At 35.8% G+C, this 15,927-nt stretch overlaps 1 protein-coding gene across 1 annotated transcript in view; it reads right to left on the reverse strand.

The window, feature by feature from the left end:
• Positions 1–15,927, reverse strand: part of PCNX1 (pecanex 1) — a 219,248-nt gene that overhangs the window by 170,318 nt on the left and 33,003 nt on the right. Inside the window, 1 exon segment of the mRNA XM_036737003.1 lies at positions 5,222–5,430. Within this exon segment, the coding sequence (XP_036592898.1) occupies positions 5,222–5,430 (209 nt within the window).

Genomic DNA, 15,927 nt, shown 5'->3' on the forward strand with positions numbered 1-15,927 from the left:
CAAATTCCAGAGCTCCCAGATCAAGGAGAAAATACTGCAAGCAGCCAGAAAGATACAATTTGAGTATTGTGGAAACACAATCAGGATAACACAAGATCTAGCAGCTTCTACAGTAAGGGATCGAAGGACTTGGAATATGATATTCCGGAGGTCAATGGTGCTAGGATTAAAACCAAGAATTACCTACCCAGCAAAACTGAGTATCATGCTCCAAGGCAAAATATGGATTTTCAACAAAATAGAGCACTTTCAAGCTTTCTCAGTGAAAAGACCAGAGCTGAACAGAAAATCTGACTTTCAAACACGAGAATCAAGAGAAGTATGAAAAGGTAAACAAGAAAGAGAAATCATAAGGGACTTACTAAAGTTGAACTGTTTTGTTTAATTCCTACATGTAAGGATGATGTGTATAATTCATGAAACCTCAGTATTAGGGTAGCTGAAGGGAATATACATATATAGATAGACAGATAGATATAGACAAAGGGTACAGGGTGAGCTGAATAGGAAGGGATGATATCTAAAAAAATAAAATCAAATTAAGGGATGAGAGAGGAATATATTGAGAGAGGGAGAAACGGAGAGAGAGAATGGGGTAAATTATCTCGCATAAAAGTGGCAAGAAAAAGCAGTTCTGTAGAAAGAGAAGAGGGGGCAGGTGAGGGGGAATGAGTGAATCTTGCTGTCATAGGATTTGACCTGAGGAGGGAATGACACACACTCAATTGGGGATCTTACCACACAGGAAAGCAGGAAGGAGATAAAAAGGGGGGGATGATAGAAGGGAGGGCAGATAGGGGGAGGAGGTAATCAAAAGCAAACACTTTCAAAAAGGGACAGGGTTCAAGGGAGAAAATTGAATAAAGGGGGAGAGGATAGGAAGGAACAAAATATAGTTAGTCTTTCACAACATGAGTATTATGGAAGGGTTCTGCATAATGATACACATGGCCTATGTTGAAATGCTTACTTTCTTAGGGAGGGTGGGTGGGGAGGGAAGAGGGGAGAGAATTTGCAACTCAAAGTTTTAAAAGCAGATATTAAAAAAAAAAGTTTTTGTATGCAACCAGGAAATAAGATACACAGGCAATTGGGCACAGAAATCCATCTGGCCCTACAAGAAAGTAAGGGAAAAGGGGATGACGGGGAGTGGGGTGATGGAAGGGAGGGCTGACTGGGGAACAGGGCAATCAGAATATATGCCAACTCGGAGGGGGGGTGGTTAGGGTAGAAATGGTGAGAAAATTTGTAATTCAAATTCTTGTGAAAATCAATGTTGAAAACTAAAAATATTAAATAAATAATTTTTTAAAGACTTCTAAAACAAAAATAACCTAATTTATCTGTGACAAAATAAAAAAGATAAACATGGGTACAGGCAGCCTCACCTTAAACAGGTTGTTTAGAATTCTGGAATTTAACATACATTTTCAATTTTTAAAAATGCTATTAACCATTGTCAGGTTCCCAGAATAGCCTACAAGAACCTATTTAATCAATAAAGATACTGAACTATACTATGGGGTAAAGACATTTTCCTAGAAACCTAACCACCATACTATTTGCAGAGGAAAATGCATTCAGAAAATGCATTGCTATTGGAAGGAATGTGGTAGCACTGGTAACACTGGCACCTGGCCATGTATGTATCTTTCTCCTAAATCCTTCTTCATTTGTGGTAAGCAACAGAAGTTTGGGGAATGCTTCTTGCAAGAGCATATAGCAGATGCCTCACTAAGCACTGACTGTCCATTTGTACACCAGGGGATAACTGCAACAGGAATCAACAAATAATTTCTAAAACTCATTTTAGACTTGAAATTTCTAAAAAAAAAAAAGAAAATCCTAACTCCTTCCAGGGAATTACAGATAAGCTTTTTCTTTAGGCAATAATACAACTCTTTAGTTATAATCCTTTATGACTTAGTCAGCCTCAGTGACTTTATTTATTTGGTCTCTCCAAATCCTGTCTCAATGTAAAGTCAATTATTAAACTCCCAAAGCTATCCTTTAACATAATACACTCCCGGAATTGTATATGTTTCAAAACTCAATTATAAACAAACTATTAAGCTGAAGGAGAGTTTCAGAATTGCCATGAAAACAATCCTCAGTAAATAGTTACAAATCTCAACAAAATCTGGAAGAAAAAGTACATTTGAAAATTCAGCATAAATGCTTATATTACTACCGTTCAAGAATATAAAAGTATTAACTATCTGAAGAAGGAAAAGGAACAATATTGGCTCTCATACATTTCCAAAGTAGGCATCTTATCAAGTTATGATTATAATATTTTCTTTAGAAAACTCAACTCAATTTTATGAGGCCACAAGGCCTCATTCTTAAATCTAGAACACACCAAAGTTAAGGTTCTCAAAATACTAGCCAACTTACAATGTGTATCCGTACTCTTGGTTAATTCATGATTTTTAATTGATTAACCAATATCCAAAAATATCAGTTAATATTATTCTGACTGAAGAATCAAATCTGCTCATGTTCCATGCATTTTCCAAGTCCCAAAAATTGTTGAATATGTAACGAGTCCAATTCTGAAACAATTTAAAAATTCATTGAATTTTTCAAAGATAATAATAGCAATTTTATCCAGACCCCAAATTCAATCTATTCCCCCATATCCTTGGCAACCTATTTCTATTCCTATTTTAGGAAATCTGTGACTTTGTCAATGCTTCCATCCTTCTAAGAAATACAATTATTAAAAGAAAAATTAAATTACTATTTTAGTTTTAAGTTTAAAAGCTTCAGTTATAAAGCAAATCAACTAAATTACTTCAAAAGGAAATAGATTGAGTGCTAAACTTAGAAGACTTGAGTTCAGATTGTTCCTCTAACACCTCCTGGTTGTGTGACCATGAGAAAAAAAAATCACTGGGCTTCTATGAGTCTCCACTTCCTTGCCTAGAGAATGAGGAGGTGATTCAGACTACCAACCCTATTTCATCTCACTCTAGATGAGACTAGGCTCTAGGATACTACAATCCAACCTAACAAGAGTCTTTCCAGAAACCGACTAAAACAAGTATCTTCAGGTAAAAAGTCAAGCTTGCCAATTTGGGTTTGTTTTTGTTTTTTTTAACTCCTCTGGCTTCTGCTGCTAATAAAATAGGCTGGAAAAGTTGGGAAGGCAAAAAAGTTAGCCTAAGACTTCTTCCTTTTCATATTCAATGCTCAGCAAGCACCTAGTTCTAATACCAATTTACAGAAACCAGCTATTGATTAGAAGTCATCACAGTCCTTATATTTGGACCACTTCACAATTAGCTGTAATCTTCACTATTCCTTAAAACTAAGCCAAACCCCTGCACTCTCAAGTAACTAGAAATTCTGCTACATGCCAAAAGATACTGATCAAATAATTAAATTACACTTCCTCAAAACTTCTTTTGGATAGGATTACTAAATTAATTTCTAAAACACTAGCATCTGAAATAGTTTTGATTTACTCAAATATTCTCAATCAACATTGTCTGTTGGTTCATAGTGTGTTCCTCTTCTCTGGCTCTTTGGGTCCGCCCCCCCCCTCCAATGTTTAGTTCTGGAGCTACAGAAATAGATTAATCATAATAGATTGTTGATAAGGAAAACACATCAAAGATGACAGCCTTAGGGGAAATAAGATATTGACTTGAAAACTACCAGAGAATATATTACGCAAACAATGCGAGTTACAATTACATTTTTTTTTAAATAGACACTGTTGGTACAACTACCTAGTTTCAAATATCGGAATAAGGTCATTTCTGATTACCTTCCATTCATTCTCAAGATTCTCATTATTACTTTGCCACCATATGCACCACTTTTGCTTCCTTCTTCTTCTTCTTCTCTTGCTCTTTATTTTCTCCTTCCTTTTTTATTTATCCCTTTTCACCTTCTCACCTGCTTATACCTAAATACAAGTGGCACCCCTGGCATTACTTGGTCCCACTAGTAGTGTTGAGTCCTAAAAAGGTTACTAATTTTTATTCTGTAGGGTATAAGAATAATGCTAGAAGAATTCCTATAATCATACAGGAAAATAATTTTTCTTTTGGCTGAATGATTAATTCAAATATTATCAACTTCTGATTATTTGCATCTCAAATTATCGCTCATAATACAGAAGCTTGTTCCCAAAACTAACAGAATATAAGTAGTACAGAGTCCTTATCACTATGGGACCATATCCCAGCCTAAGTTACATAGTAGGACAACTATAATTATCCCTTCCATATCACACGGTTAGGGGCAGGTGCCACCACAATCTGGAAAATCTGCATAAAAATTTTGTCCCTACATTCCTACCAGAGAAGTCTGAATTTTTTCTTTTTCTTTTATGGGGTGTTTACAGTATCTTACTGTAAAATTTAGGTTAAGTATTTGGTCATAGGCTCTGTGTCATCTGCTGGCCTTCATGTATCATCTGTAGCTCTCTCAAAACTCCCCAAAATTCCCCATTTTATTTCTTATGCCAACCCATAATACATTGAAACTACGATGGGGAAAGTCAAGATGTGGAAAGGAGAACTGTAGGCAATCAGGGACCTAACCACCTTTACAAGCACTTTACTACAAAGTAGAGGTACGGTCAAGTGAAGATACGGCAACTTCCCTACCCAAAGAGGCTATATCAAAGGACACAATTTACAAATATATAATTTATCCATTCCTCTGCTAATAAAACTCAGTTTTCAGGAACGAGATTTCAAATGTCCAGTGAGATGCAGTGGATTTTAAGTTCTTTCCTAGATGAAAATCAGGAATGGCTTACATTTTTATTCTTCATGCTTAATTCCACAAAAAGACAGAAAATTTTATAGGGAATAATAAAAAGTCAGAGAGCAAACTGATCCAAAGGTATTACCATTTTTATTACTGCAGATTACTGAATTTATTACTGAAGATTAGTGGTTTATGACTGAAGCTTTATGGATCATGCTGTATTATTCCTACATATGTTCTCAATGGGGTTTTTTGGCTCAAGTAAGTTCCAGAATATTAAAAGATCAAGGATATCTAGAGTGGATATGTTGTTCTAAGATACATTATAGTAGGTCAGTAGTAGGTCTAATCCCCATGTAGACAAGTTAGCTCTGATCTATTCCTAGCCACCTGTAAAGACTAACCCTAGTCAACCATATTGACAGATAAAACCATAAAGTATGGTGGGTGCAGAAGACTCAGCAATGCAGGATGGAAAAGCAGTCTTCCTTACCTAGGTCCATTGCTATCTTTTCTCCTGGTTGAACAGCTGTCTTTTTCAGGCTTGGTTCCCTTATCAGTGAGTTCATTACCACTCTTCTCTATAACTTCTCCTTCATCAAGTGCTCTGTGCAGGCGGTAATTGACCATCTTCAGAACAATGAAGATAGCAGCTATCACTGGACAGTAAACTGCTACTATAATCATGGAAGAAGGAAGAGCCTTCAAGAAAAATGGAAGACAAAATAGAAATTATTTTAACCTATGGAAAAGAAATAAATCAACAAAGAAAATCAATCAACAAGAATTTTTCAAGTGCCTAACTATTTACTTAGTACTATACTCTAGATGCTGTGGGTTATCAAAGTAATACAAGACAGTTCCTACACAGAAGAGATTGCCAATTAGTTGGAGAGGAAAGAAAAACATAAACCAGGGATTCTTAACTTGAGATCCCTGAACTCTTTTTCAATATTTGATAACTATTTCAATATAGTTTGAAATCCTATGCATTTCATTTTATGTATTTAACAACATTCTGAGATGCCCATAGGCTTCACCACAGGGGTCCATGACACAAAAAAGTTAACTGTATTAAACAATTATTAAACATGAGATGTAAAAGAATTATACATTCAATACACACATTCACACACACACACACACTCACATACCTATATAAAAACCAGACCTGTGATAAAGGTACTTGGTAAGCAACTTCCTTTATCTATGCAAATCAACTGTCTTGGACAGTTGCCTAGGGGAACTGAGAGATTAAGTGACTAGCTTTGGGTCACACAGTATGTGTCAATAGTGGAAGTTAAAATCAGACCTTCCTAATTCCATGGCCAGCTCTCTATTCTGTACACCAGGAACTCTCATACATAATTAAAATGTTATGCTACACAGTTAAAATATAAGATAAGGTATATAGTGTTGTGCTAATCACATGAATGTGAGAACTCATGAAATTCTGGACTGGCATCGGAGAAAACATGAAAAAAGTTACATCTGTAAGATAACATAATATTGTGATACTTAAAGTCACCTAGGCATTCTTAGCACTTATCTGCTATACACAAATATAAAATAAAGTCTTTATTTTGATGATAACCTATAATTTCAGTAGTAGAACTACTTGAAAGACTTCGCAATTTGATCTATCTACCCCGCTGTGGCAACATGGTAATTGGCGGGGAGAGGTACAGGGTTCCTCAGCTGGAGGAATTCTGGACCTTACAATTGGCATGGTCTGGCAGGATACCAATGGAATGTCTCCTTCCCCCCCCACCCCTTCCCTCCCTGATTGCAGCAGCCTCAGAGGAGCAGGTGAACAGGAGAAAGAAAAATATTTTATTATTTAGGTTATGATTGGTAAAGGCAAATAGAGAAGAGTAAGAGAAGTGTAGGATCAGAATAAGAAAGAAATAATCTGTGTGCAATTTTTAAGAGGCTTTAATCAAAGTCCACCAGAGGGATAAGTAGAGAAAAGTAAAGGCAAGAAAGTTTAAACATGAAGGAATGAGAGAAGCATGGGTGGAAAGAAAGGCATAATCTGTTTGCCTAACAGCGGGAACAGAGGGTATGAGAGTAAACAGTTTGGAAACTTTTGGAAAGAAAAACTTACTAGCAAAAAATTTTCTTTCTCTCCCTCTATATTCCTGAACTGTGGCCAGGTTCTGGGGTGCAAAAAGACAGACAAGAGTAAAAGATGAACCTTCTCCCTCAGATCTGAGAAGAAAGTCGCTTCACTGATTACACAGACAGGTAAGCTTGGGGGCTGTGTTAGTGAAAGTTTCAAGGCTTGTACTTTGGAACTGGACTGGCTCATGAAAAAAGGAGAAAGGAGGCAGCAGCTAGGTGGCTCAGTAAGTAGAGCACCGGGCCTGGAGTCAGGTGATCCGACTTCAAATCCAGCCTCAAGACACCTGACACACTTACTAGCTATGTGACCTTGGGCAAGTCGCTTAACCCTAATTGCCCTCCCTTCCCCCCTCCAAAAAAAAAAAAAAAGAAAAAGGAGAAAGGTTTTGTGTACCAGGACCAAAAAGATAACTGAGTTTGATCAGAATATTTAGCTAGAATTCAGGGAGCCTTAAAGTTAAGTGCTGGTCAATTATAAAAATAACCCTTTTTAATTGGGGTATGTGTTAAAATTGGAAATTTGACAATAAATTATATGAGACTCCTATTCATAAGAAGTTATAGAGAACAATGGGTTGCTTCCAAGATTGTGGAATCCAAACTTGAACTAAATTTAAAAATGTTCTTAAGTGTGATAATTGGGGCAGATGAAATCTTAATATCAAACTGCCACTTTTATAATCTTTAACAGTGGACTGGCTGGAAATAATGGACCCCATAATATGAAGTGTTTGGAATAAACACCATTTGTGTAAAATTAAATACTACAGTCAGTATTAAAATCATAACCCAGATTCTGTGTAATACATTGGAACTTTGAACATAGATCCAAGTAAGTGAATTCATTCTGGTCTCATTTTGAGTGAAATATATCTCTCCTAATTCTGACTTTTTTTTTATCTGCTCTGGCAGATACCAGTGTGGAATGCATGATGCTACATGGAACCCTGAAAGATATCCTGGCAAGTAGGTACCCATAGAAGGATATGAGGGAAATTCAGTCAGGGCAAAACAAACTAAATTAAGACTGAAAATAGCAGGCTTGCCATCCAGAACGTATGTGGTTTATATCAGTTTGGAGAAAGAATATTATGGAGTGGACAGGAGGGGGCATCAAGATCAGCCCCTTCTCTGGGTTCCCTATAGATTTCCCTTATTTGTAAGCTTGCCAGGTTCCTAGAAATCATCTGTGTGGGCAAAGCCATCAGCTCTGGGAAAAGAGCTTGTTTGGGTTATGGAGCTCCTAAACAATGAACTTGGCTTGCTGGAAATTTGCAAGTCTATGTAGAAATTATTTCTAAGACAAAGAAAATTGAAAGAACTTGAGAAGCAAAGAAAAAAAATAAGTGAAAGATGTTTGAAAGATGTTAAGTGAAATCTTTTATGTATATGAGTTGTGATAAATTTTTATTACTTACTGTAACTCCATAAGAATAAAAATAATTGTACCTAGCTCTAAGCTGTGATTAGTGAAACTTACCATTTTAGGTAAAAGCTCTTGAGACTGTAACTGATTTTATTTTGAGGTTTAAATTTTAGGTTTAGTTGTCCGATGACTCGGTAATACAACATTCAACACAAATGCCACAAGCTACACAGAGGCAACAAGATCCTGAACCGCAGGTGGAGGTTTACATCTGGGAAAAGTTGAGAGGACAACCTTGGCATCAGCCCTAAGATGGGATCCTCCTGACTCAGTTTTCCCATTATGTTCCTTTGAAAAGGATATTTTTCCCACCTGACTATTCCTGAGTCTGATTATGAAGTGGAATCGTTACTGCATGGTTGATTGCTGAACTGTGGCTCTTACCTGAAATCAAACATAACTAAGGCTGCTTTATCCTGTCTCATATGTGTCCTTAGGTTTAAGCCTGAAGGACCGGTTTGATGCTGGTATAATCATGTCCCTCCTTTTTCCTTTTATGGAAAATTTCTATATTCAGAGCAAGTGGTCAGTAAAAGATACGAATTCAATACCAATATGTGAGATCTTACTGTTCTCAATCTGAATATATAGTCATTCCATATTCCGAACAACTAAGTAAATAAGCACTCAGGCTTGTCTGCCTGCATAGTCATGAAACAGAACATTCTTTCAGAATAATACAGGAATAATTAGGCAAAGATAAAATAAGGTCCTTAAATGTTTCATAAAGATGTAAGAATCATTGAGTACTGGTACAACTAACTGAAGGACCTAGCTGTTATTCTATTAATTAATGAAACTAAATCAGAAATAGCTTCAGTTTGGTCTGGGGAAGAGAATTTCAGCGCAATCAATTTTCTTAGAGGGAGATAACTCATAGAATATTTTGTGTTACATTAATGAAAAAGTAAATTTCATTCAGGTTTATTACTAATGTGGTAATAACACCTGTTCGTCCTGCAAGTCCTATAGTACAAACATATTTTATCATAAACAACTTATTGATATGTACTATTTTGGAATTACTTAAGCATCCTCCCAAGTCTTTTATTATAACTGGAATAAAGTCAGCCTCTTATAAGTAAATTCATTTGTATAACTATTGTACCTACGGGTGGAAAACTTCTACCTGCAAGAGTGTTCTTACTTATATTTCCACATACAGGTTTAAATCCCCAATAGTATCTGATCCTCCTAAAGGACTGGAATAAGAGTGGAAACTTTTAAGAAAGTAACAAGATCAGACAACTCTGTATGTCAAATGTAAATGATTCTAATGGGGCTCTTGGTTTCTTTCTTTATTTTCCTCCATTCTGATACCACTTCTAATTATTTTGTTGTTCCTTATATTTGGGCCCTGCATATTGAACTCGCTTGTCAGATTTGTGTCTTCCAGACTTACAGGCCATTCACCTATAGTTGGTAGTGGATACCAGCCCATACCTACCCCCCATCCCTTAGACACTGCATACACTCAGTTCTGGTCAACTCCTCCCCCTGGGATCCAGTGTGGCAGGGACAACTCTACACCTCTTTTCATCCTGAAGTAGTTTTAATCTCAATCTCTTTTTCCCAAATGAATTTGGGTCCCCACTTTAGAGGGGGGAAATGGTGAGATTAACAGGGGCCCCTCTGCCCTGGGCAAATGGGCTGGCCAATGAAATGATGATGTGTCTGAAAAGGATATGTGCAGAACTCTGAGCTACTGTCCCTTGCCTGCATATCCCTGATTGGCTCATCTACCTGCCCACGTGGCACATTTCCTCTATAAAAATCCCTAGCTTCTCCTTAAAGAGAAGAGCATCACCCCCAATAAATGTCCTTGCTTGGTTTGGAGACAGTCTGAATCTGAATTCTTTCAAGATGACACCATGACACACACCTTGCACTTCAGAATGAATTGTTCTCTTGCCATGAAAAGACTATTGGGCTGACAGTTTTTTGAAAGCAGTGCATTGTATTCCTAGATTCCCACCACCTGGTCTTGTTGACCCAACTTGTCTAGCATTATTTCAAAAGTTGTTTGTGAATGCAAAGAAGACACTAAAGAATGAATAACATTAACTAGAGGATGTTTCTTTTAACTTCTAAGCACTGAAAGGAGTGAAAAAAAAAAAGAAATCTAAAATAAAACGTCAATCTATAAGCCAATATCCTATGAGTGATATTTCCTGTTCAAAGTATACAAGTGACTAATTTGTTTTATGCCACACAGTTCAGAAGTAACTAATTCCCACCAGGGTTTATCCTTAACATTTCCAGGCTACAGGAGACATCTGTGCTAAAACAACTCTATTCTCCAAATGGGTGAACAGTAGAAACAAATGCAACTGGGCTCTTTTATAGCTTTGTTTAAACTTGCCCTCTGCACTATTTGCATTACTTCACTGGGCTGTCTGCTGGCATGGAGACAGCTCAAATATTAATGTCAACAGATCAGAAAATCTTGTTGCAATTCAGTTTTTGTAAATAGAATCTCAAAAAAATAACTGGCTTTACATGCTTCTAGTGGTTGTCTAGAATAAAATATATATAAAAACCTTAAAACTAGACAGTCAGCTTTTCTTCAGGGACATAGACACGAACAGATAACACAATATGTTTTTATAACCTGTGTTCACAGAGTTTTAGTTATCTCTTTCAAATAGCACTAATCTAGACTCTAGTCTTAGAGGCTGCAGATCTAGTAAGGACACTCAGAATTACGTAGAAATAAATTCTTCATAAGTGATGAAGATGGATTTCTTCATTACTGAAAAAGCAAAAACTTAAGTATGAAAGATTGTACAAAATTAAACTGCTTATTTTCTGTTGACAACTAGCAAGTACACCTTCCAACTCATTAAACAGTAATTTATATTTAGATTAATTCACATTTGTTGATTCTCTAGGCAGCACATAAGTGCTTAATTTGAATATGCATAATAACAATATTTATTACAGTGTTTAATATAATTCACCTTAAACATAACATTTTATTACAAATATAAGCTTCAAATTAATGCTGAAGGAACAAGGCACAACCTTCCCTCAAATAATTAAAACCAGGTTGATTATTCCAAACTTACTGGTATAGGGTGCACAGATATCTGATCCTTGCTGTACCCTCATAAAACATCCACAAAACCCAACAATTTTGGGAATTCTACCTGTATAGAATTGATGCTTTTAAATTGCAGTGCTGCAGAAGTCTTCTGAAACAAGGAGATCAAATCGGTCAATACTTAAAAAGAAATCAACTCTATTCATTGGAAGGACAAATATAAAAGTTGAAGCATAAATACTTTGGCTAAAAAATGAGAAGACAGGGCTCACTGGAAAAAACTCTGATGTTGGGAAAGATTGAAGGCAAAAGGAAAAGGAAATTGCAAAGAATGAAACGAAGAGATAATGTCATGGAAGCAACAAACATAAGCTTAGACAGACTTTGGAAGATGGTGGAGGACAGAAGGGCCTGGCATGCTACGGTTCATGGGGTCACAAAGAGTCAGACATGACTGAACCAAACAACAATAACCTGCATAGAAAGGTATAACATAGCCATTAAATGCTTTCTTTTCTATCGTTTTCCTACCAAAAGCATTTATGAACTGAGAATAAAACTACTATAATTGGTGATGGGTAGAGAGAAAACCAACTGATGCTGAAACCATATCCTTTGCAAGTAACCAATCTGGTCAACATATATTAAGAAACACACGAAAGGAAGAAGGCTCACAAAGTGTAAAGACTTGCCCTTAGAGATCGCAGTATGCCCCAGACAATTAGAGAGAAACAACTAGACAGTGTGTAACAACTCTCTAGGAATGGAGTTTTCTCTCAGAACTTCATCTTCAGATTACTAACAGCACTGATATCTGCTTCACAATTTTTAGCTTCTGTTAGAACTGGTACAAAAATAAAGAATCTCAGGAGTTAGATATGAAAAGGACCTTAGTCTTAACACCTTCATTCTTTCATTATGCATATCAGGAAAATAAAATTAAATTATTAAATTATTTGCCCAGCATCTTAAAAGGTTAATGGTAGATCTCAGACAAAGACTCAGGCCTCCTGATTGCCATTATGATACTTTCCTCTACACCATTCTCCCTGAAATACAGTCCATAATCTGAACAATCTGAGGCCAGGTCACAATCTCACATACCTTTTTTATGTGCTGCACATAAAATCTTAAATATTATATTATGATCAAATCTATTTTCTCTTTATATAATATTCAACTTGCTAATTACATTTCTGCAGGCTTTATAAGCCGTGAGATCTAAATTTAAGCTTAAATTCATTAAGTTTTTTTTCCCTCCCATTAGTTTCATGAACCCAACAAGATCAGCCTTTGCTATTTCTTTGGCTCTTTTCTTTATGACTAAAGGTATGGTACATAAAGTAATATTCTTACTTAATAATTAAATATTACAGTATAATCACTTGAATACTAAAACAGAATTATAATAATGAATAGTCTGAAAGATATTTCAATGGTGAAACCCCAGAAATAATAACAAAGGCTTACATTTATCACTTTATGGCTTATAAAGCATATTCTTCACAAAAATACTGTGTGTAAGAAATGCAAGTATTAATTCCATTTTGCAGAGGAGGAAACTGAAACATAGAGAACTTAAGTGAGTAACAGTATGTTTTTGAGTCTGGATGTGGACCTTGATCTTCTACTTCCAAAACATTCCAAAGTCAATTGTCTTCTTTTATGCCCCTCCCCATCACTGGCATTGTCATGGGGGGAGAGAGGGGTGCCTTACATAGCTCACTGAAGGTATGGTGTGTGCAGGGTTTCCTAATATAGAGAGGTCAAAGTGAAGAATTCTGACAAAAAGTGATCCACTGGAGAAAGGAAATGACGTACCACTCCAGTATCTTTGTAGAGAAAACCACATAGACTGTACTAAGATGATAAAAGAAATGACATCGGAAGATGAAAATGAAGTCAAGTGGGCCTTAGGCAGCAGTGCTAACAATAGAGCCAGTGGAGATGATGGAATTCCCAGCGAGTCATCTGAAACCCTTAAAGATGATGCTGTTAAAGCGCGGCACTCAATATGCCAACAAATTTAGAAAATTCAACAGTAGCCACTAGACTGAAAGATCAGCTTCCATCCCAATTCTAGAGAAGGACAATACCAAAGGATGTTTAAATTACCAAACAACTGCACTAATTTCACATGCCAACAAGGTTATGTTTAAGATTCTACAAACTAGGTTTCAACAACGTGAACCAAGAATTGCCAGAAGAGCAGGCTGGATGGCACTCTGATGGCAGAAAAGGAAAAGGACTATTAAGGAGCCTCTTGATAAGGGTGAAAGAGGAAAGTGTAAAAACCTGGCTTGAAGCTTAACATTAAAAAAAAAAACAGATTTTGGCAACTGGTTATATCACTTCTTGGCAAATAGAGGGAGAAGAAATATTCTTAGGCTCAAAGATCACTGCAGATAACTATCGCAGCCATGAAATTAAAAGACGCTTGCTCTTCAGAAGGAAAGCTATAGTCAATCTAGAGAGCATACTAAAAAGCAGAGCCATCACCTTGCTGACAAAGGTCCCATATAGTCAAAACTACGGTTTTACCAGTAGCAATGTATAACTGTAAGAGTTGGGCTATAAGAAATGCTGAGCACCACAGAATCAAAGCTTTCAAATTGTGGTGCTAGAGAAGACTTTTGAGAGTCCTTTAGACAGCAAAGAGATCAAAGCAGTCAATACTTAAAGAAATTAATTGAGGCTATTCACTGGAAGGTCAAATACTGAAGTTGAAACTCAAATACTTTGGATATAACGTCCAGTGTACCTATCTTACAGAACTGCTGTACAGTTCAAATGAGATAATATATGTAAATGCTATGTATTAACACGAATAAAAACAAGTTGTTATGTAAATTCAATTAAACATTTTCAAAATAATCATGTCATGATACCTTGAAACTGAATATGTGCTCAAAAATGTTTACGTTGAAAAACTACATTCTTAAATTTAAATTTGTTTTTATTTAAATTCATAAAATGAATTTCTATGAGAAACTAAGATTTAAGTAATGCCTAATTTCAAATAGTGTGTCCATTCGTCAAAACACAAAACCACAGAATTTTAGAACTGGAAGAGACCTAAGAGACCACCTAAAGAATCTAATCGCCTCATTTTATATAGGAAGCTGATCTATTCAACAAATATTTAGTGAATGTCTAAGCATACTGTAGTGTGCATCCTTTTCCACTGCACCATATTGTGCTAACACATTACAGGTTCAATTGTATTAATATCATAACTAAGTCTCAGATTTACAGAGGAACTAATTTAAATATTTTGCTGTAGCATAATCACACGTACCATATATAATTTATAACAAGTCTATTTTAGTGGAGGCTGAATTAATCAGGCTTTATTATACTTATATACATTTTCAAAGACAAGGCTCCTTAAAAAAAGTAGATGGATCACAATCATAGGAGAATTATAACAAGTACAAGCATGCCTCACCTAACCTTGTTAAGTAATTTTATGAAAGCTATGACCTCAGGTGAAACAATTTGTGGGAGGAGAACATAGTAACAATGTAATAAATGGAATATATATTTCTGGGCATTCAAAATTCTGACTCATAAAAGCTTATATTTTGTACCACTCTAGGTCTCGAGGGTGATATTCTCGAGGGTGATATACTCAAACATGATGAACAGATGGAGAGTTATACAAAACTGATAGTCCAAGGTCTTGATCTGGGTGAACAGGTACCAAAAGAGAAGCCAGGATTTCATAAGATGGTTGTGAACTACACAAAGTAGTGGAACCAAGCAACAATTTTTTTTAAACTAAGAGCTTCATTTTCTTTCTTTTTCTTGTTCTATTTTTCTTTGTTTTCCAGAACCAGTTAGTTAGATGATCAATACTTTTTACCCCTTTGTTGTGAATAGGACCATTTATTAGTCAATTAAGTTTAGATAATATACATAACTTTTATGATATTTAGGCACCAAAGAACAAAGATTCAAAATGAGCACCAAAACAATGCTAGGAGTCATCTCTAGGTTAGAAGCAAAAATCTGCTTCCCCCCAAAAAGGATAATTTTCAAATGCTAATTATGAGCTTCCAAACAACTTGACAAGAAGAACATAACCCTGAAAAACAGAAATTCATTAAAAGGTATTTTCAATATTCAAGTTGAAAAAGAAAAGTAACATAAACAAGGAACTCCAGGATACCAAAGGTATATTGCAAAATTTACAATCTACAAAAAAGGTCAAGAAACTACAGCACTGAAGGCACCAAGAAGCCATTCTTCTCAGATGTGGTTATCCTTCTTCAGGAATGTGAGTACTAAGCTTTAATTTTGACTTAAAGATAATCTTAACAGTAAATTAAGCCATCACCTCTCTCCTGTCTCCTCCCCCACCCCACACATGAACACTCTCCTTCCCCAATGTCCCAAATCAAAAGCCACCCTTTAAAATGTAATAAATCAAAATAATCAACAAATTTAGATACGGTAGCATATTATGAAAGTATGCTAATCTGAAAAAAATGACATTGAGAATTGCAAAAAGAAATAAGGTAGTCTGGATAAAATCTTAGAAAAAGATGTAAGTAAAAAAATGGCAGTACTTCTCTAGTAGAATTCAGGAGAGAATAGACAAGGG

This window comes from Trichosurus vulpecula, chromosome 8, assembly GCF_011100635.1.
Source record: "Trichosurus vulpecula isolate mTriVul1 chromosome 8, mTriVul1.pri, whole genome shotgun sequence".
Lineage (NCBI taxonomy): Eukaryota > Metazoa > Chordata > Mammalia > Diprotodontia > Phalangeridae > Trichosurus > Trichosurus vulpecula.